General features: G+C 40.2%; 1 protein-coding gene across 2 annotated transcripts in view; it reads left to right on the forward strand.

The window, feature by feature from the left end:
- The first annotated feature begins 1283 nt into the window (after window positions 1-1283).
- Window positions 1284-24313, forward strand: part of IFT56 (intraflagellar transport 56) — a 51033-nt gene continuing 28003 nt past the window's right edge. For both annotated transcript variants that reach the window (XM_055335513.1, XM_055335515.1), the window contains exons 1-7: window positions 1284-1368; window positions 1982-2119; window positions 4698-4790; window positions 6789-6903; window positions 8759-8808; window positions 16388-16533; window positions 17471-17642. In XM_055335513.1, the coding sequence (XP_055191488.1) occupies window positions 1366-1368; window positions 1982-2119; window positions 4698-4790; window positions 6789-6903; window positions 8759-8808; window positions 16388-16533; window positions 17471-17642 (717 nt within the window). In that variant the 5' untranslated portion in view covers window positions 1284-1365. The remainder of the gene's footprint in view (window positions 1369-1981; window positions 2120-4697; window positions 4791-6788; window positions 6904-8758; window positions 8809-16387; window positions 16534-17470; window positions 17643-24313) is intronic.

A 24313-nucleotide genomic window follows, 5' to 3' on the forward strand; every position in this document is an offset into this window, starting at 1 on the left:
AAAAAATTAATTTGCAGCTTAGCGATAGGCACCGGACGTAGAACTTTTTGCCTCTGTACTCTAGAAATGACATCACCAATGCACTCTGCCTTGAATGTTTTACAGTTCCAGGCCCCCAAAGCAGAACGGCCACCTCACTACAATCACACCGAAGCTAGACTGGGCGACGCCAGAAAGGATAGGATGATCAGACAAGGAAATATTACAGGGGACCTAATCCGTGATCAATCAGCACGATCCCAGGCCCTCAGACCCTTTCCCCCTGAATCTTCACCCTTTAAAAACCCTGCCTGCCCCCCCCCCGCACCCCGGGTGGCTCAGTGGCTGAACCTCTGCCTTTGGCTCAGGTCCTAAACCCTGAACCCCGGGGTCCTGGAATCGAGTCCTGCGTCGGGCTCCCTGCACGGAGCCTGCTTCTCCCTCTGCCTGTGTCCCTCATGAATAAATTAAATCTTTAAAAAATAAGATAAAAAAAAAAAAAACCAACCCTGGCTGTAAGCCACTGTTGGGAGGAGTTTGGGTCTTCTTATCATTGACTCCCCCTTCTCCTGTGTGGCGCCCCATCAATATGCAGCCTTTCTTCGTTGCAAAAATTCCGGGTGGTTGTTACTGGCTTGCGGGCCTCCCCCCCGCCCCCCACCTCCAAGTGAAACGAACCCTCCTCCCGCTCGATTGGACCGACTGTCCCTCAAGAGTCCTTCCAGCTCCAACATTTCCTCAGGGCGGTGCTTTCATCCTCCCCCTGCAGCCGTGGTGACTCAGTTCGGGAGCCAAGTAGATAAATTAAGTCGCCCAATCAGCATGTAATTATTACAGTTCCTTATAACGTTTGCCCGTGTAAATAAGAAACTGTATTTTGGTGAACTCCCGCCTGCAAACGCCAACTCCCTGGGCTCAGCGCTTTCCCGCTAAGCCTCCGGGAGCCCCGAGGCCCGGGATCACGTGCAAGTCCGCGCGGCGGGTTGCTATGGAGCCCAACGCGGCCCAAACCGGAAGTGGTCCCTGAAAATCACTTTCCCAGGAGACTCGCACTTGAAAAACAAATGCCACTGGGATTCAGTGTGTGTTTTTTTTTTTTCCTTAGAGTAAACCCGTAAGCAGAGATACAAACCTCCGCTCCCGCAGCAGAGGACGACGCCTCTCCTCCTAAAGAACTTGCACGCCTGCGGCGGCGGAAGGGAGGCGGAACCAAAAAACGGCGTCACCGGTGCTCCCGAGAGCGCTTCTCAGCGAAGGACCGGGCTCCGCCCCCCCTTCCCTGCGGGTTGCTGTGGAGACGGAGAGGGCTGCGCGGATGCCGAGAGGCGCCGAGGCTGGGCCCTCGGCTGTCGGTCCGGGGAAGGGGCTCACAGAACCAACGCCAAGATGGTGAGTGGCTCTCAACAGGGAGGGAGAACTTTGAGTAGATCCCAGGACTGGAGATCGGAGGTTCCCAGCACGCCTGTGGGTTAAGCGTAGGGGTGAGAGCGGAGGGGGAGTCCCTGCGCTACCCCGGTTCTCTCCGGAGCCAGGGATGCAGCTGTAAACACCTCCAGGCTTTCTTCCCCTGCTTCTCCCCCAACCCCCGCCCCTGAGCTGCCCGCGGGATGGTTAGAGGCCAAGGAAAGGCTGAGATGTCCCCACTCGAATGAATTGACAGAGAAGAGAAGATGTAGTAGCCGTTGGGTTCAGCTCACGTCCAGGGCGATGGCCCTTTTGGAGAAATACGGGTTGTATAGAGTTTGAATGGGCTTCCCAGGGTTCGTTGTTAAGGATTTGACATGCTGATGCTCTGAGTTTAAAAACTGATCCTAGAGGCGCCTTCAGCCCAGGTCGTGACCCCGGGGTCCCGGGATCGAGCCCGCATCACGCTCCCTGCAGGGAGCCTGCTTGTGTCTCTACCTCTCTCTGTGTGTCTCTCATGAATAAATAAAATATTTTTAAAAAATAAAGCTGACCATTGGAATTGGATGTACAGCTGTTTTTGTTGCTTCCTTCGCAGATGCTTTCAAGGGCCAAACCTGCTGTAGGCGGGGATCTGCCTCACACGGACAAAAGAAAGAAGAAAGGTAGGAAGATTCCGAAACTGGAGGAGCTGCTTTCGCAAAGGGATTTCACTGGAGCGATTACCCTGTTGGAGGTAATGCCCAAAGAAGGTTGCTTCTTAGGAGGTGGATGCCAGGAGCTGGTGGATGAATGCTTGGTTGAATGCTGGTTGCTATGCTGTTGGAACAGGTGGGTGCTGGAGGGGGGCTTCCTGCAAATCTAGTCAGGCACATGTTGCAGATTCCATGTTAACAATATACCTGATTAAAGATGAACCAAGGGGATCCCTGGGTGGCTCAGCAGTTTGGTGCCTGCCTTTGGCCCAGGGTGTAATCCTGGAGTCCCGGGATTGAGTCCCACGTTGGGCTCCCTGCATGGAGCCTGCTTCTCCCTCTGCCTGTGTCTGTGTCTCTTCCTCTCTCTCTCTAATAAATATATAAAATCTTAAAAAAAAAAAAGATGCACTAAGAAGATATACTTTTTTTTTTTAAGATTTTATTTATTTATTCATGAGAGACAGAGAGACAGGAAGAGACACCTTGTTTGATTTTTTTGGTGTTAGCTTTCTCATCATTAAAGTAGGGAAATTGGCTTAGAAAGACTTTCTAGCTCTGCAAATCAATAGACTAAGTGGTAGGTATATTTTATCAGTCTCTTGTTTCTCTTCTCTCTTTAAGACAATGACCACATTTTCCTTATATGGAATCCCACACTGCTTTTAAGTTGTTGAGGAGGTTCTGTTCTGTGCTTACACTCTTAGATGGCCAGCCAAAGCACCATGATATATGGGGATGAGAACTGCTGTGGTTTGCAGGGAGAGGGTCTCATGAGCTCTTTTGTGCTTCCAGGCAATTTCTGGAGCAAATTTAGGGAGGCTTCAAATAAGTATTTCTTCAGACTTGAGGTGCTGTACTCAAATCCACAGCATTTTGTGAAAGAAAGATTTTTAATGTTAGGGCATTAACTACAGGAGTAAGTTCTTGTCCTAGACCAGAAAGCATTAATGGATGTCTTCATCTTGTAACAGTCAAGGCAGCCAGTGTTCTGTAACAATGATCTATAAATATGCATTGACTCCCTATTCAATTTTCTCCCCAGTGTTTTTGGTTTATCAGCTTGTAGAATGGAAAACTCTCATCTTACCATGGGAGTTCAAACTCCTCCTTCAAGGCCTCATTCCTTTCCTCCAAAACAGGACTAATGTTGGCAGGGGAATTCATAAATATTTTTTCACAGTGGACGTACATGAGGCTAGTCTTCTGAATATCGGTAATTCCTGTGGGCTCTGATAAGCCTATTCAAGAATAATGGAATGATTTAAAGGCTTACTCTCAGTGAAAGGTCATACCTATGAATAAATATATGTGTGCCCTAATGGGACAGGTTTGAAGTGTGAGTTGGAAGGCAGTAGAACATGGAGGGTGAGAACACAGGTAATGGGGTCCGTGGGCTGTCGTGGTCCCTGCTTCTATTTCCCCTGACTGTGGTGGCCTTGAGTTCATTGCATCATCTCAGTAACCTTCAATTATATGGCATTAGATACTTCACATAATTCTTGTGTTCCTTAATAGCCCCCAGAATTGTTGTGGGATAACTCTTAAATACTTTCTGGAATAAGGTGTTAGTAAATACAGAGAAACAAATGTGAAATTTTGAAAATATATGATTTTCTTTCAACTGGAAATATTAAGAGAACTAGAAATTTTCACCTTGTGAATGTCTAAGAAATTATCTGTGTTATAGTTTTCTTGAATAATGTATAAAGCAGATATTAAAATTCTTTTAATTCCTGACATTGAAAGGAATTGAGATGATCATACAGTTATATATTGTTTCACTAGAGCATGTTTCAGTTGTTCTGTAGCCTTAACTGTTCCAGCATTTGATGATGCTTAGTGGAATAAATAAAATGTATATTCTGTTAGATGTTGCAACATTCAAAAGTAAATATGTTTCCATGACAATTAGGAGGTAATTGTGCTGGGGCACCTGGATGGATCAGTCAGTTGAGCCTCTGACTCTTTTTTTTTTTTTTAAGATTTTGTTTATTCATGAGAGACACAGAGAGAGAGAGAGACAGGCAGAGACACAGGCAGAGGGAGAAGCAGGCTCCCTGTGGGGAGCCCAATGCAGGACAGATCCCAGGACCCCAGCCTGCAACCTGAGCCAAAGGCAGATGCTCAACCACTGAAGCACCCAGAACTCTGGGATCATGCCCTGAGCCAAAGGCAGATGAGCCTGCCCGCTGAGCCACCCAAGGAGTCCTGGAGTCTACCTTAAAATAAACAAATAAATAAATAAATAAAAATCTTAAAAAAAAAAAAGTAATTGTACTAAGTTCCCTATGTATAGGCTTAATTGAACACTATTGTCTAGCTTCTGTTACTTGTGATTTCCTATTTTTTATCAGTAGCTTAACATAATGGTTTTGGTTTTTAATTTTTTTTAAAGTAATCTCTACACCCAGTGTGGAGTGTGAACTCATAACCCTGAGATCAAGAGCTCCACTGAATAAGCCAGCCAGGCACCCCAACATAGCAGTTTTTTAAAGAGAATTTATTAAAAGTTTTTCTTTCTTCCTTCTTTCCTTCCCCTCTCTCTTTCTTTTCTTCTTTCCTCCCTCCATCCTTCTCTCCCAACCTTCCTTTTTTTCATGAAATTTTAAATTGAAGTTCAAACGTCATGTTGGGGAACAAGAAGAGGATACTAATTTGTGGATTGGATACTGTGCTTTTCACCTGGGTGACTACAAGAGAGCTTTGGAGGTTAGTAAAAGAAAAAAAAAAAAAAAAATATATATATATATATATATATAAAACATAAGGATTTTGAAAAACTTTTTAAGCTTTGTATTATAATAATACATGCTTCTGGTAAAATTTAAACACTACACGAAGGAACAAAGTAAAAAGAACCTGTCTGCTTTCCCCAATCCTATTTCTTTGTTAACAGAGACAACCATTGGCTCTTGTTTGATGTATTGCTTCAGAAATCTTCTATAAATTAATATATATATATATATATGTCTAATTTATTCTTTGCTTTTAGGTATATACTAATGAGATTGTTGAAAATATTTATAGTAGTATTTCTTAAGGAAATCTTTAGAAGAAGAGAAATAAATCCTTTTGATAAAATTTCCATGATGCTTTTCTCTAAAGAAGTTTACTTTTATTGTGCTGGGCTAATTTTAGACATAGGAAAGATTATATTATCTTTATATTTGTGCAAGTTGGGTTTCAAAAATTGTTTTTCTTGGTCATTGTAAACAGCACCTATCTAATGAGCAACCTATAAGATTATGAATCTAGATAAAATTTTAGTCACCTTTTGTCAAGCAATTTTTAAAGCATAAATGAAATTATTTGAACATTTTCCACATATCCTTACCCCCAAATGTAATCTAAGGATATTTATAAAACCTGCATAACCAGGTGAAAGTGTCCAAGATTAGGTAATGAGGAGGTATGACAAAGGACAAAAACAACAAAATCAGTGAGGGCAGAGGGAAGGTATGAAACAGACAGATTAGAGGCTGCTGGTATTGGTGAAAGATAGAGGGGAAAGAGAGTAGCCCAAGTATAGGAAGAAAAAGAAACAAAGGTAACTGGTAAAGTCTGATAAATAGAGTATGTGGAAAACATGGTTGACAAAACGAATCTCGGGAAGTGTTCTTTTCAGGAAGAAAATGCCTTTTTTAAAAAACACTGTTTTGTTTATTTGAGATGGAGAGAGAGCGTGTGCGTGTGCGAGTGCATGAGCAGGGGAGAGGAACAGAGGGAGAAGCAGGCTTCCCACTGAAGCAGGGAGCCTGATGTGGGGCTTGATCCCAGGATCCCGAGATCATTATCTGAGCCAAAGGTAGACACTTAACAGACTGAGCCACCCAGGTGCAAGAAAATGACTTTTTAAAATGTAAAGCCAAATAAGTAAAGCCAGAAAACAATTAGAATGAAATAGTATTGGTAGTATATTAAGGTTATCAAATATTAAGTTAACTGAACCTTTGCATTTCTTTTATTTTTTTAAGTTAGCAAAAATAAAGTATTTTAGTTACTTTTCATTTCTGTAGTTTGTTAGCCCATATCATTGTTCAAAAGGGAAAAAAAAAGTTTAAGATTATGTGGAAAACAGGAATGCCTGGGCAGTGCAGTCGGTGTCTGACTCTTGGTTTTGACTCAGGTCATGAGATCTAGCCCTGCCTCCAGCTCCATGCTCAGCAGGCCGTCTACTTAAGATTCTCTTCTTCCGGGATCCCTGGGTGGCGCAGCGGTTTGGCGCCTGCCTTTGGCCCAGGGCGCGGTCCTGGAGATCCGGGATCGAATCCCATGTCGGGCTCCTGGTGCATGGAGCCTGCTTCTCCCTCTGCCTGTGTCTCTGCCTCTCTCTCTCTCTCTCTCTCTCTCTCTCTCTCTCTATCATAAATAAATAAATAAAAATTTAAAAAAAAAAAAAAAAAAAAAAAAAAAAAAGATTCTCTTCTTCCTTTGCCCCTCCTCCTGCACATGAATGGGCCCATGCCCTCTCTCTCAAATAAATAAGTCTTAAAAAAAAATTAATTAGGTGGACAACCGTCCCCTTGGGTAGGATTGAACTATAGCTTCAGTATTTAATCTTGCAGGTACAGAATAGTTCAGGAGCATATAGGATTCCCTAAATGTGAAGTTGCCCAATCTCAGTAAGAAATCCTATTCCATTATAGAAGAATGGCTCATCAGTTGCTTTACTGCCGAAATGAGATCGCTGCTTAATATATATTTCAGGAATATGAAAATGCAACAAAAGAGGAAAATTGCAATCCTGAAGTCTGGGTGAACCTAGCCTGTACCTACTTTTTTCTTGGAATGTATAAACAAGCTGAAGCAGCTGGATTTAAAGGTAAAATGGCCCCTTTTAATATCTAGTACTCATCACTAATGATATGAGTTATTTTAGAGATTTTAAAACATTTAATTCATTTTTCTATGGAGAAACCAAGCACAATTAGAAAACTGAAAAATAGGGCACCTGGCTGGCTCAGTCAGTAGAGCATGTGACTGTTGATCTTGGGGTTGTAAGTTCAAGACCCATGTTGGGAGTTGAGATTGCTTAAAAATAAAATCTTTAAAAAGAAAAGAAAACTAAACAATAAATTTAATCTTCAAAGAACACTGAATCTAAGCAACTTTATTTATTTATTTTTTTAAGATTTTATTTATTTATTCATGAGAGACACACAGAGAGAGAGAGAGAGAGGCAGAGGCACAGGCAGAGGGAGAAGCAGGTGCCATGCAGGCAGCCTGGCATGGGACTCGATCCCAAGACTCCAGGATCACACCCTGGGCCAAAGGCAGCTGCCAAACTGCTGAGCCACCCAGGGATCCCCGAATCTAAGCAACTTTAAAGAGAGAGTTAATCTCTATGCTGCTTCCTCTCCCCACCCTACCTCCCAGAAGCTATAGCAGACAAGCAGGGTAAAGAGAAGCAAAAGGGCAAGTTATCTTTCTTAGGCCCCCTCATGGTAGGATATTCATGCTGTTGTAGGAGCTGAGGATACTTGTCTAAGCCCTACCAATATGGATTTTATAGCTGTTTTCCCTGCTTCTGAGTGAAAAGCCAAGTAATTTCCACTTGAAGAATTCAGACTTATTTTTATTTGCTTTACTTGTCCTGACAGCTGTCTAAGAAGAACTGGACATCAACCTGCAAGTAAGAATAGGACAAAGAAAAACAGGGGAGGAAAGATAAAAAAAATGAGAGTATGAATCAGATTAAATTCAAAGAAATGTAGAGAAACTGGCCAAGGGAATGTTTGTTAGGAAATTTGTTAGGAAAGAATATATTCTAGGATAGAATTCTTAGATAATTAACTCATATATACATATTTAGGAACTATTCCAGCTCAGATTCATGGGTCTTGTGGAACTTGAAGCCTTTCTTAATCACTACACAAACTTATTTCCTATGTACTAATGTAGTTTTTCTTAATTTAGTTATATGAGCCTTTAAGTTATTATTTATCTCATGTTTCTAGACTTTATCTGTACCTAAAAGAGTGTTAGACACATAGAAAGTGATCAAGGTAGCTAGCTATCTTTCCATTTATTTTTTTCTTTTTATGCTTTGAAGTATGATTTTTTTCTGTAAAAAGACGTAGGGTTAGGTATCTAGATTTAGGAAAATTCTTCAACAGTGAAAAGGGGATTTGGAACTTGAAAGATGTTTACCTTTTCACTTGGTTGACTGTTTCAGTGTGGTAGATTATCATGCTAGAAGATACATGGAGTAGAGACTGGGCTAATATTTAAGAAAATATGGCCATATAATTGTAGAAAAGGAGATTTTAGAAGGAATTGACAAGGAATACTTGGAAGAACAGCTGAATGACACTGGATTTCTACATTAATTGAGATAAACAAAACTGTTTATTTCTAGTGTTTGGTTAGTGTGTGAACAGCCCAGCTGTGGGCTGGTACTGGAACTGTGTGTGTGTGGCGTTGTGCTGTGGGTCACCATGATGAAATCAAGTAGAACAAGTGCTGGGGAAGAACAGAACTTTTTTTTTTCTGGTTCCTGATGCTGTTGCTGCCACTGCAGGTAGAAACCAGACTAAAATAATATATATGATAGTAGAGACAGATTAGGATCACATAGATAAAGATTTGAGAAGATTATCTGAGTCTCACTCCTGTTGTTCTTGCAAGGGACTAAGTGTCATAGACAGTAATAAGCAGCTTGAACTTTTTTTTTTCAGCTCCAAAAAGCCGACTTCAAAACCGCCTCCTCTTCCACTTGGCTCATAAGGTATTTATGTTCTCATTTCACACTTCTTGTTTTGAAAAGATTTTTTCTTCCTTCTTGTTAAAAACAATGGTGAAAAAAATAAGAAATGCTTATTAATAACAGTTCTAGAACAAGTAAAATATAGGTATTAATTTTATAGGATTTTCCCCTTAGTGTTTTTACACTACTAATCTGTTAAGAGATGTTAAATTGTTGTTCTTTTTGTTTGTTTGTTTAAAGATTTTATTTATTTATTCATGAGAGACACAGAGAGAAAGAGAGGCAGAGACACAGGCAGAGGGAGAAGCAGGCTCCATGCAGGAAGCCCGGTGTGGGACTCGATCCCGGGTGTCCAGGATCAGGCCCTGGGCCGAAGGCAATGCGAAACCACTGAGCCACCTGGGCTGCCCAATTGTTGTTCTTCTTAAAAGTAATAGTCATTGAAGATCAGTTTCTTTCAACTATCCTATTGTCTCTTGGAAGCAGACTGAAAGAAGCTTTGTCTTAACTCCTAGAAATACACATTTTTCAAAATTGCCTTAGAGGAACAAGGTTTGTTTTGTTTTGTTTTTTTAAGAGAGAGGGAGAGGGATGACTTGGTGGCTCAGTCAGTTAAGTGTCTGCCTTCAGCTCGGGTCATGATCCTGGGGTCCTGGGATTGGGCCTTGCATCTGGTTCCTTGCTCAGTGGAGAGCCTGCTTCTCCCTCTCCCTCTGCCACTCCCTCTGCTTGTGTGTGCACGCTCTCTCTCTCTCTTTCTCTCTCTCCCTCTCTCAAATAAATAAATAAATAAATAAATAAATAAATAAATAAAATATTTAAAAAGAGAGAGAGGGGGAGAGAGAGAGAGAAAGACAGAGCATGCAAGAGTGAGGGGTGCAGAGGAAGAGCGAGAGAGAGAATCTTAAGCAGGTTTCATACCTAGTGTGGAGCCTGATGTGGGGCTCAATCTCATAACCGTAAGGTCATGACCTGAGCTGAAATCAAGAGTTGGGTGCTTAACTGACTGAGCCACCAGCTGCCCCTTTTTAAAAAGTTTTTATTTATTCATTTAAGTAACCTCTACACCCAACATGGGACTCAAACTCACAACCCCAAGATCAAGAGTCACAATCTCTACCTACTGAGCCAGCCAGGTACCCTTGCCTTATAGCAATAATTTCTTTTTTTCTTTTTTTTTATATAGCAATAATTTCAATCATCATCATAAAATGGTTTTTAAAAAATAATTTTCCACATTATAGAAGTTACATATTAATTATATTAAAATATATGTAAGCAAAAATTGAAGAAGGAAGTAACATCTACACCCACTAAAAAGTAGAATTACAGGGCAATATCCCTGATGAACATGGATGCAAAAATTCTCAATAAAATAATAGCAAATCAAATTTAACAGTACATTAAAAGAATTATTCACCGCAATCAAATGGGATTTATTCCTGGGCTGCAGGGTGATTCAATATTTGCAAATCAATCAATGTGATATACCATATTAATAAAAGAAAGGATAAAAACCATATGATTCTGTCAATAGATGCAGAAAAAGCATTTGACAAAATACAGCATCTTTTTTTTAAGATTTTATTTATTTATTTATTAATGAGAGACACAGAGAGAGAGAAAGGCAGAGACACAGGCAGAGGGAGAAGCAGGCTCCATGCAGGGAGCCCGATGTGGGACTCGATCCCAGGTCTCCAGGATCACACCCTGGGCTGAAGGTGGCACCAAACCGCTGAGCCACCCGGGTTGCCCGACAGCATCTTTTCCTAATAAAATCCCAAAGTAGAGATAGATGGACCTCAACATCAATAAAGGCCATATACAAAAGACCCACAGCTAATATTATCCTCAGTGGGGAAAAACTGAGAGCCTTTCCCCTATGGTCAGGAACAAGACAAGGATGTCGACTCTAACAATTACTAATAAACATGGTATTGGAAGTCTTAGCCTCAGCAATCAGACAACAAAAGGAAATAAAAGGCATCTAAACTGGCAAGGAAGAAGTCAAACTTTCACTATTTGCAGACAACATGATATTCTGTAAAAAACCTGAAAAACTCCACCAAACAATTGCTAGAACTAATACATGAATTCAGCAAAGTTGCAGGATATAAAATCAATGTGCAGAGGGGACGCCTGGGTGGCCCAGTGGTTGAGTGTCTGCCTTTGGCTCAGGATGTGATCCCAGGGTTCTGAGATCAAGTCCCACATTGGGCTCTCCCTCTGCCTATGTCTCTGCCTCTCTCTGTGTCTCTCATGAATAAATAAAAAAATCTTTAAAAAAAATCAATGTGCAGAAATCTGTTGCATTTCTATACACCACCAACAAAGCAGCAGAAAAAGAAATAAAGGAATTGACCCCATTTACAATTGCATCAAAAATCATAATATATCTAGGAATAAATCTAACTAAAGAAATAAAAGATCTATACTCTGAAAAGTATAGAACACCTATGAAAGAAATTAAAAGAGGACACAAAGAAATGGAAAAGCATTCCATGAACAAACATTGTTCAAGTGTCTATACTACCCAAAGCAATCTACACACTTAATGCAATCCCCATCAAAATACCACTAGCATTTTTCACAGAGCTGGAATAAACAATCCTAAATTTTTTTTTTTTTTTTTATGATAGTCACACAGAGAGAGAGAGAGAGGCAGAGACACAGGCAGAGGGAGAAGCAGGCTCCATGCACCGGGAGCCCGACGTGGGATTCGATCCCAGGTCTCCAGGATCGCGCCCTGGGCCAAAGGCAGGCGCCAAACCACTGCGCCACCCAGGGATCCCAACAATCCTAAAATTTGTATGGAACCACAAAAGACCCCGAATAGCCAAAGCAATTCTGAAAAAGAAAAACAAAACTGGAGGCATCAGGATTTTGGATTTCAAGCTATATTACAAAAGTATAGTGCTCAAGACAGTACAGTACTGGCACAAAAACAGGGACGTAGATCAGTGGAACAGAATAGAGAACCCAGAAATAGATCCACAACTATATAGTCAATTAATCTTCATCAAAGCAGGAAAGAATAGCCAATGGAAAAAAAGACATTATCTCCAAATGGTATTCGAGGGCAGCCCGGGTGGCGCAGTGGTTTAGCACCGCCTGCAGCCTGGGGTGTGATCCTGGAGATCCGGGATCAAGTCCCACATCAGGTTCCCTGCATGGAGCCTGCTTCTCCCTCTCTCTGTGTCCCAGCCATTCTCTCTGTCTCTCTGTCTCTCTCTCTCTCAATAAATAAATAAATAAAATCTAAAAAAAATAAAATAAAAAAAAAGAAAGTTAAAAAAACAAAACAAATGGTATTCGGAAAACTGAACAGCCACATGCAGAATGAAACTGGACCACTTTCTTACGCCATACACATACAAAAATAAATTTGAAATGAATGAAAGACCTAAATGTGAGACAGGAAACTATCAAAATCCTAGAAGAGAACACAGGAACACAGGCAGCAATCTTTTTGACCTCAGCTGTAGCAACTTCTTACCAGACATGTCTCCTGAGGCAAGGAAAACAAAAGCCAGAATGAACTATTGAGACTTCATCAAGATAAAAAGCTTCTGCACAACAAAGGAAACAACAAAACTAAAAGGCAGCCTACAGGATGGGAGAATATATTTGCAAACGACATATCTGGTAAAGGGTTAGTATCCAAAATCTACAAAGAACTTATCAAACTCAACACCTAAAAAATTAAGGGCAGAAGACGTGAATAGACACTTTGCCAAACAAGATATCCGGGTGGCTAACAGACATAGGAAAAGATGCTCAACATCACTCATTTTCAGGGAAATACAAATCAAAACCATGATGTGATACTATCTCACACCTGTCAGGATGGCTAAAATTAACAACACAAGAAACAACAGGTGTTGGTGAGAATAAAGAGAAAGGGGAACCCTCTTGCACTATTGGTAGAAACACAAACTGGTGCAGGCGCTCTGGAGAAGGATATGGAAGTTCTTTAAAGTGTTACAAATAGAACTGCCTTGGGATACCTGGGTGGCTCAGTCAGTTAAGCATCTGACTTGGGCTCAGGTCATGTTCTCAGGATCCTGGGATGGAGCCCTGAGTCAAGCTCCTTGCTCAGTGGGGAGTCTGCCTCTCCCTCTCCCTCTATCCCTCCCCCTGCTTGTGTTCTCTTTTTTTTTTCTTTCTCTCTCTCTCTCTCAAATTAATAAAGATAATTATTTTTATATGCATATTTATATTTTTTTGTTTTGCATGATGAGACATGCTGAATATACATTTTTGTATTCTGCTTTTATTTTTTACTTATCTGTATACAATGAGCATATCCCCAAGTCACTAGTCTTTAAGACTATGACTTTTAAAAATAGTTTTTATAATATTTCATTGTATGCATACATCATAATTTATTTAATGTTTCCTAGTTATTTGACTTTTAGATTATATGTATGTATTTATCTTTAATTTTTTATTTTTTATTTTTTTATTTTTATTTTTATTTATTTTTTTTTAATTTTTATTTTTTTTTTAATTTTTATTTATTTATGATAGTCACACACACACAGAGAGAGAGAGAGAGAGAGGCAGAGACACAGGCAGAGGGAGAAGCAGGCTCCATGCACCGGAAGCCCGATGTGGGATTCGATCCCGGGTCTCCAGGATCGCGCCCTGGGCCAAAGGCAGGTGCCAAACCGCTACGCCACCCAGGGATCCCTATCTTTAATTTTTTAATACTTATATACAACACCTGGTGATTATCACAAATGCATCCCTAATCCCCATACCATATTTAATCCATCCCTCCCACCCATCTCCCCTCTGGTACCATCATTAAGGGTCTGTTTCTTGGTTTGCTTGTCCCTCTCTTCTTTTCCCTATGGCTCATTTGTTTTGTTTCTCTTTTTTTTTTTTTTTAAGATTTTATTTATTCATGAGAGACACAGAGAGAGAGAGAGAGGCAGAGACATAGGCAGAGAGAGAAGTAGGCTCCCTGTGGGGAGCCTGATGTGGGCTTAATCCTAGGACCCTAGGATCACACCCTGAGCCAAAGGCAGACACTCAAGCCCTGAGGCCCCCCCCCCCAGGTGTCCCTGTTTTTTTTCTCAAATTCCACATATGAGTGAAGTCATATGGTATTTGTCTTTCTCTAACTGATATATCTTACTTGGCATTACACTTTCTAGATCCATCCATGTTGCCTTGCCCCAAATGGCAAAATTTCATTCTTTTCTATGGCTGAGTTATATTCCATTATGCATATACACGCATATATATCCATCTATATATGTATAACATATATAAATACGCACCGCCTCTTCTTTATCCATTTATCAGTTGATGGACATTTGGGCTCTTTCCATAATTTGGCTACTGTAAATAATGCTGCTATAAACATCAGAGTATATATGTATCCCTTTGAATTATTTTTTTAAAATTATTTATTTATTCATGATAGACATAGAGAGGCAGAGGCACAGGCAGAGGGAGAAGCAGGCTCCATGCCGGGAGCCCGACGCGAGACTTGATCCCGGGTCCCCAGGATCGTGCCCTGGGCCAAAGGCAGGTGCTAAACCGCCGAGCCACCCAGGGATCCCCTCCCTTTGAATTATTATTTTTGTATCCTTTGTATTTTTGTATCCTTTGGTTAAATACCTGGTAGTGCAGTTGCTGGATCTAGGATAGTTCTATTTTTACCATTTTGAGGAACCTCCATACTGTTTTCCGGAGTGGCTGCACCAGTTTGCATTCCCACCCACAGTGCAGAGGGTTCGTTCCTTTTTCTCCATACCCTTGCTAATACCTGTTGTTTCTTGTGTTGTTAATTTTATTTTATGAGGCCAGCATTACCCTGATACCAAAACCAGATAGACTCCACTAAAAAAGAGAACTACAGGCCAATATCCCTGATGAACAGGGAGGCAGAAATTCTCGATAAAATATTAGCAAACCAAATCCAATAGTACATTTAAAGAATCATTCACCATGATTAAGTGGGATTTATCTTTTGGGCTGCAAGGGCAGTTCAGTTTTCACAAGTTAATCAGTGTAATACACCACATTAATTAGTAAAGGAAAGGATAAGAACCATATGATCATTTCAATAGATGTATACACCAATAAAGTAGAAAGAGAAGTCAAAGAATCAATCCCAGGGGATCCCTGGGTGGTGCAGCAGTTTAGCGCCTGCCTTTGGCCCAGGGCGCGATCCTGGACACCGGGGATTGAATCCCACATCGGGCTCCTGGTGCATGGAGCCTGCTTCTCCCTCTGCCTATGTCTCTGCCTCTCTCTCTCTCTCTATGTGACTATCATAAATAAATAAAAATTTAAAAAAAGAAGAATCAATCCCATTTAGATTGTTTTAATTTTAATTATAAAAATGTTATTCTGAACAACATAGGAATGGGCTTAGTGAGTTATTGAATTTGAACAACTTTAAAGGCTTTAATTGACAGGTCGTCTGGATGGCTTATTCAGTTAGGCATCTAACTCTTGATTTCCACTCAGGTCATGAACTCAGGATGATGGAATCAAGCCCCACATTGGGCTCTGCACTCAGCATGGAGCCTGCTTGGGAGTCTCTCTCTCCCTCTCCCTCTGCTCCTCTCCCCACTTGCAGGCATGTATTCTCTCTCTCTCTCTCTCTCTCTCTCTCTCTCTCTCAAATAAATAAATAAATAAATAAATAAATAAATAAATCTTTTTTTAAAAAATAAAGTTTTTAATTGATATTGCTAAATTATTTTACTAAGAGTTTATCAAATCATCCATAGCCATTATATGAAAATAATTATTCTTAGCACATTTAAAAATTTCACAGTATAATTATCCATCTCTATTTAGTTCTTTCAGTTTTTGTGTTACATGTTTTTCAGACTCTTAACATAAAGTACTTACAAGTTTAGAATTGTTCTGTCCTTCCAGTGGATTGAAACATCATTATAAAATGTCTCTCTTTATCTCTAAAAATTCCTCTCCACATAAAGTCTACTTTGTCATATTTGTATAGCTACACCACTCCCTTTTGTTTAATATTTGTCTATTATATCTCTTTACATACTTTTTAAAAAACATTTTTAAAGATTTATTTATTCATTGAGAGAGAGAGAAAGAGAGCAAGTGAGGGTTGGGGAGAAAGACCCACAGAGAGGGAGAAGGAGAGAAGCAGACTCCCCGTTGAGCAGAGTCCAATGCAGGGCTTGATCCCATAACCCTGAGATCATGACCTGAGCTGAAATCTAGAGCTGGACATTCAACACACTGAACCCCCCGGGTGTCTCTCTTCACATACTTTAACATTTTCTACCTTACTATGAAACAGGATATAAAAATGATAACACGGGGGAAAAAGGAAAGGAAGAAGATGAAGGAGAGGTCAAATAATTAATATAATTGTGTCTCAAAGGCTTTCCATTGTCAAGGCTATGCCTCCACAGGCTGTTTTCATCCTTTTTTTTGAAGGAGAGACAGAGAGAAGAAGATAAGGAACTGAAGAGAAAGAGGGAGAACTAAGAGACAAGATGGCTGGAGGGCCAGGAATTAAAATCTCTGTACCATAGGTGTTGATTAACTGTACTCTAGTATGAAACTTTACATGTCTTCTTCCCTTTGACAATTTTAGTTTAATGATGAGAAGAAGTTGATGAACTTTCATCAGAATCTTCAAGATATCACAGAAGATCAACTCAGTTTGGCCTCAATCCACTATATGCGATCTCATTACCAAGAAGCTATTGATATTTATAAGCGAATACTGCTAGATAACAGGTCTGTGTCTTTCCATGTCTATTGAAAACTCACAATCTCATTTTGTTAGCTTTTTCTGTAACTGTTTGGACTGAGGACCTAGTGTCCTTCCAATCTAATCACCATGTGTTCAAATCCATTTAGCTGATAATGTAGTCAGATTAAGAACTCCGTATTCTCCAGATCAGGATTTCTCCACTTTTATTTCACTATCATCCTTCCAAGGAGCCCTTTTAGGCTCCTCCTGCCTCCATCACTCTCTCATGAAATTTTAAAACCACAGATATAATGTATGTCCATTTATGTACTGAACGTATATCTATGCTTTATACTTAAAATGAGTACAATTTTCCACTTTTTCATAAGGATTTTTTTACCCCTTGGGGATGATGTGGCCCCTGTTGAAAATGCATGGTCTAAATGCATCATTTCAGCATTGTATTAGATTGAGGGGAACTTGCTGACAAAATTAGAAATAAACCATTCTGAAGAATGAAGATTCCAACTTTATCACTGCCCACTGGGTCTCTCTTCCACTTCCCAAAAAGATCTCATCCACCTGCCTTCTCCTCTTTTGCTTACCTGCACCTCACCCATTCCTCTTCTCAGTCATCAAGTCTGTTTGCTTTGAGTGTCTGTTCTCTGTATGGTGTACGCTTATTTACAGTTTTGCCCAGTGATAGCATATGTTAGTCTTTTTAACATGAACTAGTAGGAGTTGGATGCTTCCCTTTCTTCTTTAGTTGTCATCTCTCATTCTACTTAAATTAAAACACCCAAATATTATAATACAAAAGAAAAATATTGCACTGATGATATCTTGCCTTCTTTCTTCAAAAGGCAAATTCATGTTCTCTTTACTGGTTGTCCATTTGAACCATTAAAAAAGTCTTTGTAGTTTGACAATCTTACTATGAAGTAGACTTAAACTTTAACCCTTAATTCTTTCATCTAATAGGGAATACCTTGCCCTCAATGTTTATGTGGCCCTATGTTACTACAAGTTGGATTACTATGATGTGTCTCAAGAAGTTCTGGCAGTTTACCTTCAGCAAATTCCTGATAGCACCATCGCACTCAATCTTAAGGCCTGTAATCATTTTCGCCTTTACAACGGCAAAGCAGCTGAGGTAGTGATGGAAATGTGTTTTTAATTCCAGTTTGAATAACCCTATACTTTCTGGGTTATTCATAAGACTCTACTATCTGTAATTCCTGATTAATATAATATCCCTTTGTTATTGCTAAGGTGATTCTATGAGAATCAACTATTTATATTGATTGGATATTCTAAAAAAAATGGTGACTTTTGAATTCTGTGTGTCTAATGTATTGTAGATGATCTTTACCTAGATGCTTTACATTAACTTAAATTTATGTCGAAACTGAACAGTTCTGCTTCTTCCTCTAAAATAGGTTTGTGGCTCTGTGGTTTATTGTTACCAGCATGTAAATCACGTCATAAACCTAGGATTTCCATCAGTCTTTTTCTTCACTCTCCCCCTCTATGTAATCACCTACCAGTTCATTAAGTTCTACGTCCTAGATATTTCTTTGATCTGTCCCTTCTCCTCTACCACTGCTCTAGTCTGGGTACATCTCTTATTTCGGTTCTTTAAATAATTTCCCTGCCTCTAGCCTTGTCCTTTCCAGTCTAGCCACCAACATTGTTCCACACACCATGCTCTCCTACTATCATAGCTTATGACATTCTCGTTTCCTGGAATGCCTTATTCTGTTTGTTATAAGTTAGCATCTCTTTTAAAGGCATTAGTGGTAAATATTTTATAAATATTTAGAAATTACCTAACTTCTAGGCACTTTGCAGAATGCTTTGTATCTATTATTTAGTTTCCCTGACAATCCTGTGGATAAATTCTCTTTATCCCATACGTGGGACCCTCTTTTATTTTTCACTACACACTCACACACATATACAGAGAGAGAAAAAAGAGGACATGTTCTATCTTAAGTTTTATCTATTTACAGATATTTATTTATATAATAAGCAGGTGATTTTTTAAAAAGATTTTAGTTTTTAAAGTAATCTCTATACCTACCATGGGGCTCAGTCTTACAACCCTGAGATCAAGACTTGCACACTTTTCCAACTAGGCCAGCCAGATGCCCCTATACAGGTTATTGTTAAGTTAACTGTGTGAGGGGCACCATGCTTGGAAATTACTTTCTCAACCATTACTTTAGTTGATGTCAGAAGCCACCAAAATTCAAATGTAATGTTTGTGCATGTGTCAAAATTTTAAAATCCTACCCTTGCCCAAAAAGCGGTTCTAGCTGGCATCGTGCCCCTGAAGGAGGAGGGAAAGGAACTGAAATCAACAAATTAATTCCATCAAGGCAAAATTCACTGTGAAAATTTAATAGCAAGGGACATTATTGCCATACTTTAGCTGACAGCAGACTCAGCTCCTGAGTGAAACAGTATTTAGTAATTGTGAGAGAGGGGCAGAGTGGAAAGCATGTGTCCTTATCATAGGCCCAGATTCACTTTTTGTGGCTTATGTCAATAAAAGTGATCTGTTGTGGCCGTACAAATGCCAGCCACTTCAATTGCTTAGTGTGCAATTGAGCAGTCCATTTATATGTTATCTACAACACATTCCTGGGTGTACTTACTTCAACTAAAGAGTCCCTGGAGTCTGCCCAATTGGCTGGTTTCTAGCATCAGCAGTTCAATAGTAAACTGGTTTGCAATTTGATCTCTTCAGAGTTTTTGGCCTGTGGTAAGAGCAAATAAAAGAAATACATTCTTGCCTTTCTACCTTGAGTTAATCTTGGGGACTTTGCCAGTTTTTTCCAGTCTATTCGATGTTTACATTTTGTCTGCACGTGTTCTTTCCATAGTCTGGTATGCGTAGCATATTTAACTGATATTCTCTAGCATGATGCAAGTCAGGAGGCACCACACTGCATTTCCTATCCCCCAAAAGACATGGTTTTTCATTTGAAATTATGTGTGTGTAGTTTACATATTACTGGGTTTTTTTAAAGATTTATTTATTTATTTATTTACTTATTTATTTACTTATTTATTTATTTATTTATTTATTTATTTTTGATAGACCTAGAGAGAGAGAGAGAGAGAGAGAGAGAGAGGCAGAGACACAGGCAGAGGGAGAAGCAGGCTCCATGCCGGGAGCCCGACGCAGGACTCGATCCCGGGACTCCAGGATCGCGCCCTGGGCCAAAGGCAGGCGCTAAACCGCTGAGCCACCCAGGGATCCCCATATTACTGTTTTTTTTTAAATATTTTATTTATCTATTCATGAGAGACACAGAGAGAGAGAGAGGCAGAGACACTGGCAGAGGGAGAAGCAGGCTCCATGCAGTGAGCCCAATGTGGGAGTCGATCCCAGGACCCCAGAATCACACCCTGAGCCGAAGGTAGATGCCCAACCACTGAACCACCCAGGCGTGTCTGTAGTTTACATATTAATTTTATAATGTATTCAAGCAGTAGACGACTATGTCAAATGTACCCTGACAAGCCTTTTTTTGAGGGGGGGTTGTTAGCTGTAGAATATAGTTTGTGTTTGCTGATAGTTTTATTAAACCACTTAAAAATCACGCATTCCTCTAGTAATTTGTATAATAGGCTCAGCATTCTATGGTTCATTCTCTTCACAAACACGAATAGCATTCTGCTCTTCTGTAGTAAGCATGACATAATCTGTAATGATTCACTGAATTTTTGAAGTACTTTAAATAACTTGCCCAAAGTTTTACAACTAACATGTGACAAATTCAGATCTCTATCTGACTTGTCTATCTGACTCTAAAGCCTATATACTTAACTGTAAATTTAGGGGTACTTTCTTCTATTCTCTTATATGTGATTATATGTATATAAATAGATGGATTTATATATATATATATATATATATATGTATATATATTTGATAATTGCCTGATTATCTTTCATGTAGACAAGTTTATTGAGGATTGATACTGTGTCTTTTGACATGCGTATCTGGTACCTGGCATAATGCACACACAGAGTTGATGTCAACTAAGCGTTGGATGAATGAGTCAGTATGACTAAGAAATTAAGGGAGACTTGTGTTTAAAGAAGGAGGAAGTTTAAAAGAGGTCAATAAAATGAAGATTGAGAAAAAGTCATTGGATTTCATAACTAGGATTTACCAGTCTGATTAGTATTATCGTTATTATTGGGAGTTGAAGTTAGATGACAGAAATGAGGAATGGGTGGTAATTGCTTGGATTGGGATTTGTCATAAAGACTATGGCAGAGAGATGATAAGTAAATCATAGAGCTATAGAAGCAGTGACTATAAGATGCTGATGAAAGGAAGGAGAATGCTAATTTTAGAAGATAATGAGTTAGAAGAACTTTTCCCCCCAAACTGGGAAAGCCTCTACGATAGTGATTAAGAGCAGGAGCTTTGAAATCAGTTAGACCCTAAATTCCACACGGTAGCTGTGTGGCTTTTGGTGAACTACCTTAACTCCTTAAGCATCATTTGCAAAATAAGGAAGGTAATAGACTGACTTATTATAAATTGCTGTGAAGATTAAATGATACAACATATGTAAAGTCCCTAATTTGATGTACATAGTAAACTTTCACATTTTTAAATATTCACAATTATCACAGGTTTTGCAGGCAGAAATATTGTCAAAGCTATCTTTTCCTTTATGTTTGATGCTTTCTGTGTCTTGTTTAAGATGATTTCCTGGCCCAAGATCATATTCACTGGTATTATCTTCTTTTTTTGTTTATTTATTATTTTTTTAAAGATTTTATTTACTTATTCATGAGAGACACAGAGAAAGAGAGAGGCAGAGACACAGGGAGAGGGAGTAGCAGGCTCCATGCAGATAGCCTGATGTGGGACTCAATCCCGGGACTCCAGGATCATGCCCTGGGCTGAAGGCAGATGCTAAACCGCTGAGCCACCCAGGCATCCCTTTTTTTGTTTATTTTAAAAAAATATTTAATCTCTTCTCCCTGTGTGGGGCTTGAACTCATGACCTGGAGATCAGGAGTCACATGCTCTTCTGACTGAACCAGCCAGGCAACCCTGGTTAAAAGCCTTATTGTTGAGGCGCCTGGGTGGCTCCTTCAATTAACTTGTCTGCCTGCGGGTCAGGTCTTAGTCCCCGGGTCCTGGGATCAAGCCCAGCATCCGGCTACTTGCTCCACAGGGAATCTTCTTCTCCCTCTGCCCTTACCCCCACTTGTGCTCTCTGACCTTCTCTATCTCTCTGTCAAATAAATAAAATCTCTATTTTTTTAAAGATTTTGTTTATTAATTTATGAGAGACACAGAGAGAGAGAAAGAGAGAGAGGCAGAGACAGAGGCAGAGGGAGAAGCAGGCTCCATGCCAGGAGCCTGAGGTGGGACTCCATCCCAGCTCTCCAGGATCAGGCCCTGGACTGAAGGTGGCGCTAAACCGCTGAGCTACTCAGGCTGCCCAAAATCTTTAAAAAAATGAAATAGGGACGCCTGGGTAGCTCATGGTTGAGCATCTGCCTCCAGCTCAAGGCAGGATCCTGGGTTCAGGGATCGAGTCCCACATCCGGCTCCCTGCCAAAAGCCTGCTTCTCCTTCTGCCTATGTCTCTGCCTCTCTCTGTGTCTCTCATGAATAAATAAAATCTTATTTTTTTAAATAAAATATTTTAAAAAATAAAAGCCTTATTGTTTTACCTTTTTTCAAATCCAAATTATCTATAATTATGTTATATTTATTTTTTTCAATATTTTTTAAGTAATCTCTACACCCAGCATGGGACTCAAACAAGACCAAGATATTGCATGCTCCCCCGACTGAGCAAGCCAGGCATCCCTATAATTATATCTAAAAGGTTTGATTTCTCAATTAAAAGACAAAGATTGACAAATTAGATTGAGAAGACAAAACCCTAATATATGTTTTAAATATAAGGACAGAAAATTTGAATGGAAAAGGATATGTTTCATATAGATTATTTCTTACATGGTTTCTATCATTGGTGTCCTGCTTTTGGAAAGGTCATTTTTCATTCTAACATGGATAAGATGACCCATATCTTTTATTTATAGTTTTATTTTATCTTTTAAAGATTTTATTTATTTATTCATGAGAGGCACAGAGAGAGAGAGAGAGAGAGAGAGGCAGAGACACACAGGCAGAGGGAGAAGCAGGCTCCATGCAGGGAGCCCGACGTGGGACTCGATCCCGGGTCTCCAGGATCACACCCTGGGCTGAAGGCGGCGCTAAACCGCTGGACCACTGAGGCTGCTCTATAGTTTTTTTGTTTTGTTTTGTTTTTATGATAATCACGGGGGGGGGGGGTGCAGAGACACAGGCAGAGGGAGAAGCAGGCTCCAGGCACCGGGAGCCCGATGTGGGACTCGATCCCGGGTCTCCAGGATCGTGCCCTGGGCCAAAGGCAGGCGCCAAACTGCTGCGCCACCCAGGGATTCCTATAGTTTTATTTTTTAATAGCTTCATTGAAATATAACTCATAGACTCTATAATTCAGCATTTTAAAGGGTATAATTCATTGGTTTTTAGTATATTCACAGATATATTGCAATCACCACCACAGGTTTTTTTTTTTTTAATTTTAGTTATTTATGATAGGCAGGGGGGGGGGGGGAGAGAGAGAGGCAGAGACACAGGCAGAGGGAGAAGCAGGCTCCATGCAGGGAGCTGGATGTGGGACTCGATCCCCGGTCTCCAGGATCACACCCTGAGCCAAAGGCAGGCGCTAAACCGCCGCGCCACCCAGGGATCCCACCACCACAGTTTTAGAGCATTTTCATTAACTCAGAAAGAAACTCCAGGGGCAGCCCCGGTGGCGCAGCGGTCCATTTCTCTTGGGTATATGCCTAGGAGTGGAATTGCTGGGTTATATAGAACTCTGTATTTTTTTTTAAGATTTTATTTATTTATTCATAGAGATGCAGAGAGAGAGAGAGAGAGAGAGAGAGAGAGGCAGAGACACAGGCAGAGGGAGAAGCAGGCTCCATGCAGAGAGCCCGACTCGGGACTCGATCCCAGGTCTCCAGGATCATGCCCTGGGCTGCAGGCGGCGCTAAACCGCTGCACCACCAGGGCTGCCCTAGAACTCTGTATTTAATTGAGAAACTGTCAGACCATTTTACAGAGTAGCTATGCCAGTTTATATTCCCACCAGTGGTGTATAGGAATTCAGTTTCTCTATATCCTTGCCAGCAGGTATTATCTGACTTTTAATTCTAACCATTCTGTTGGACGTGCAGTGGAATCTCATTGTGGTTTTGATTTGTATTTCTCTAATGACTAATGATGTTGAACATCTTTTCATCTGTAGTGAGTGCTGCTTTAAATTATGTGCCCTAGGCATCTCACTTGGCTCAGCCCTGGTTCTGGCTGGCCCTGTCTGAAATCAGAACTGTCCTCATAATACTGTAAGATTTTGTCTTTTCACTTTCATTTGCTCAAGTGTGCAGTGAAGCTTTCTAGAGACAGCATAATTTTAAAATATATCAAATGCAGATACAAACATTCCAATCTAGCTGTCCTCTTTTAAGCCAAACATTAAAGAGATTTTCAAAAATACAAAACAGTACTACTCTTCTAAGTTTTTGTTTTGTAAATGCAGTTTCCTTAAATGAAAAATATTTATGTTAATGTGTAGTAAGTTTATTATTACTATTATTTTTAAATATTTATTTATTCATGAGAGACACAAAGAGAGAGGGCAGGAGGCAGAGACCCAGGCAGAGGGAGAAGCAGGCTTCACGCAAGGAGCCCAATTTGAGACTCGATCCCAGATTCTGGGATCACAC

The sequence above is a fragment of the Nyctereutes procyonoides genome, unplaced genomic scaffold (assembly GCF_905146905.1).
Source record: "Nyctereutes procyonoides isolate TBG_1078 unplaced genomic scaffold, NYPRO_anot_genome, whole genome shotgun sequence".
In the NCBI taxonomy this organism is placed as follows: Eukaryota; Metazoa; Chordata; class Mammalia; order Carnivora; family Canidae; genus Nyctereutes; species Nyctereutes procyonoides.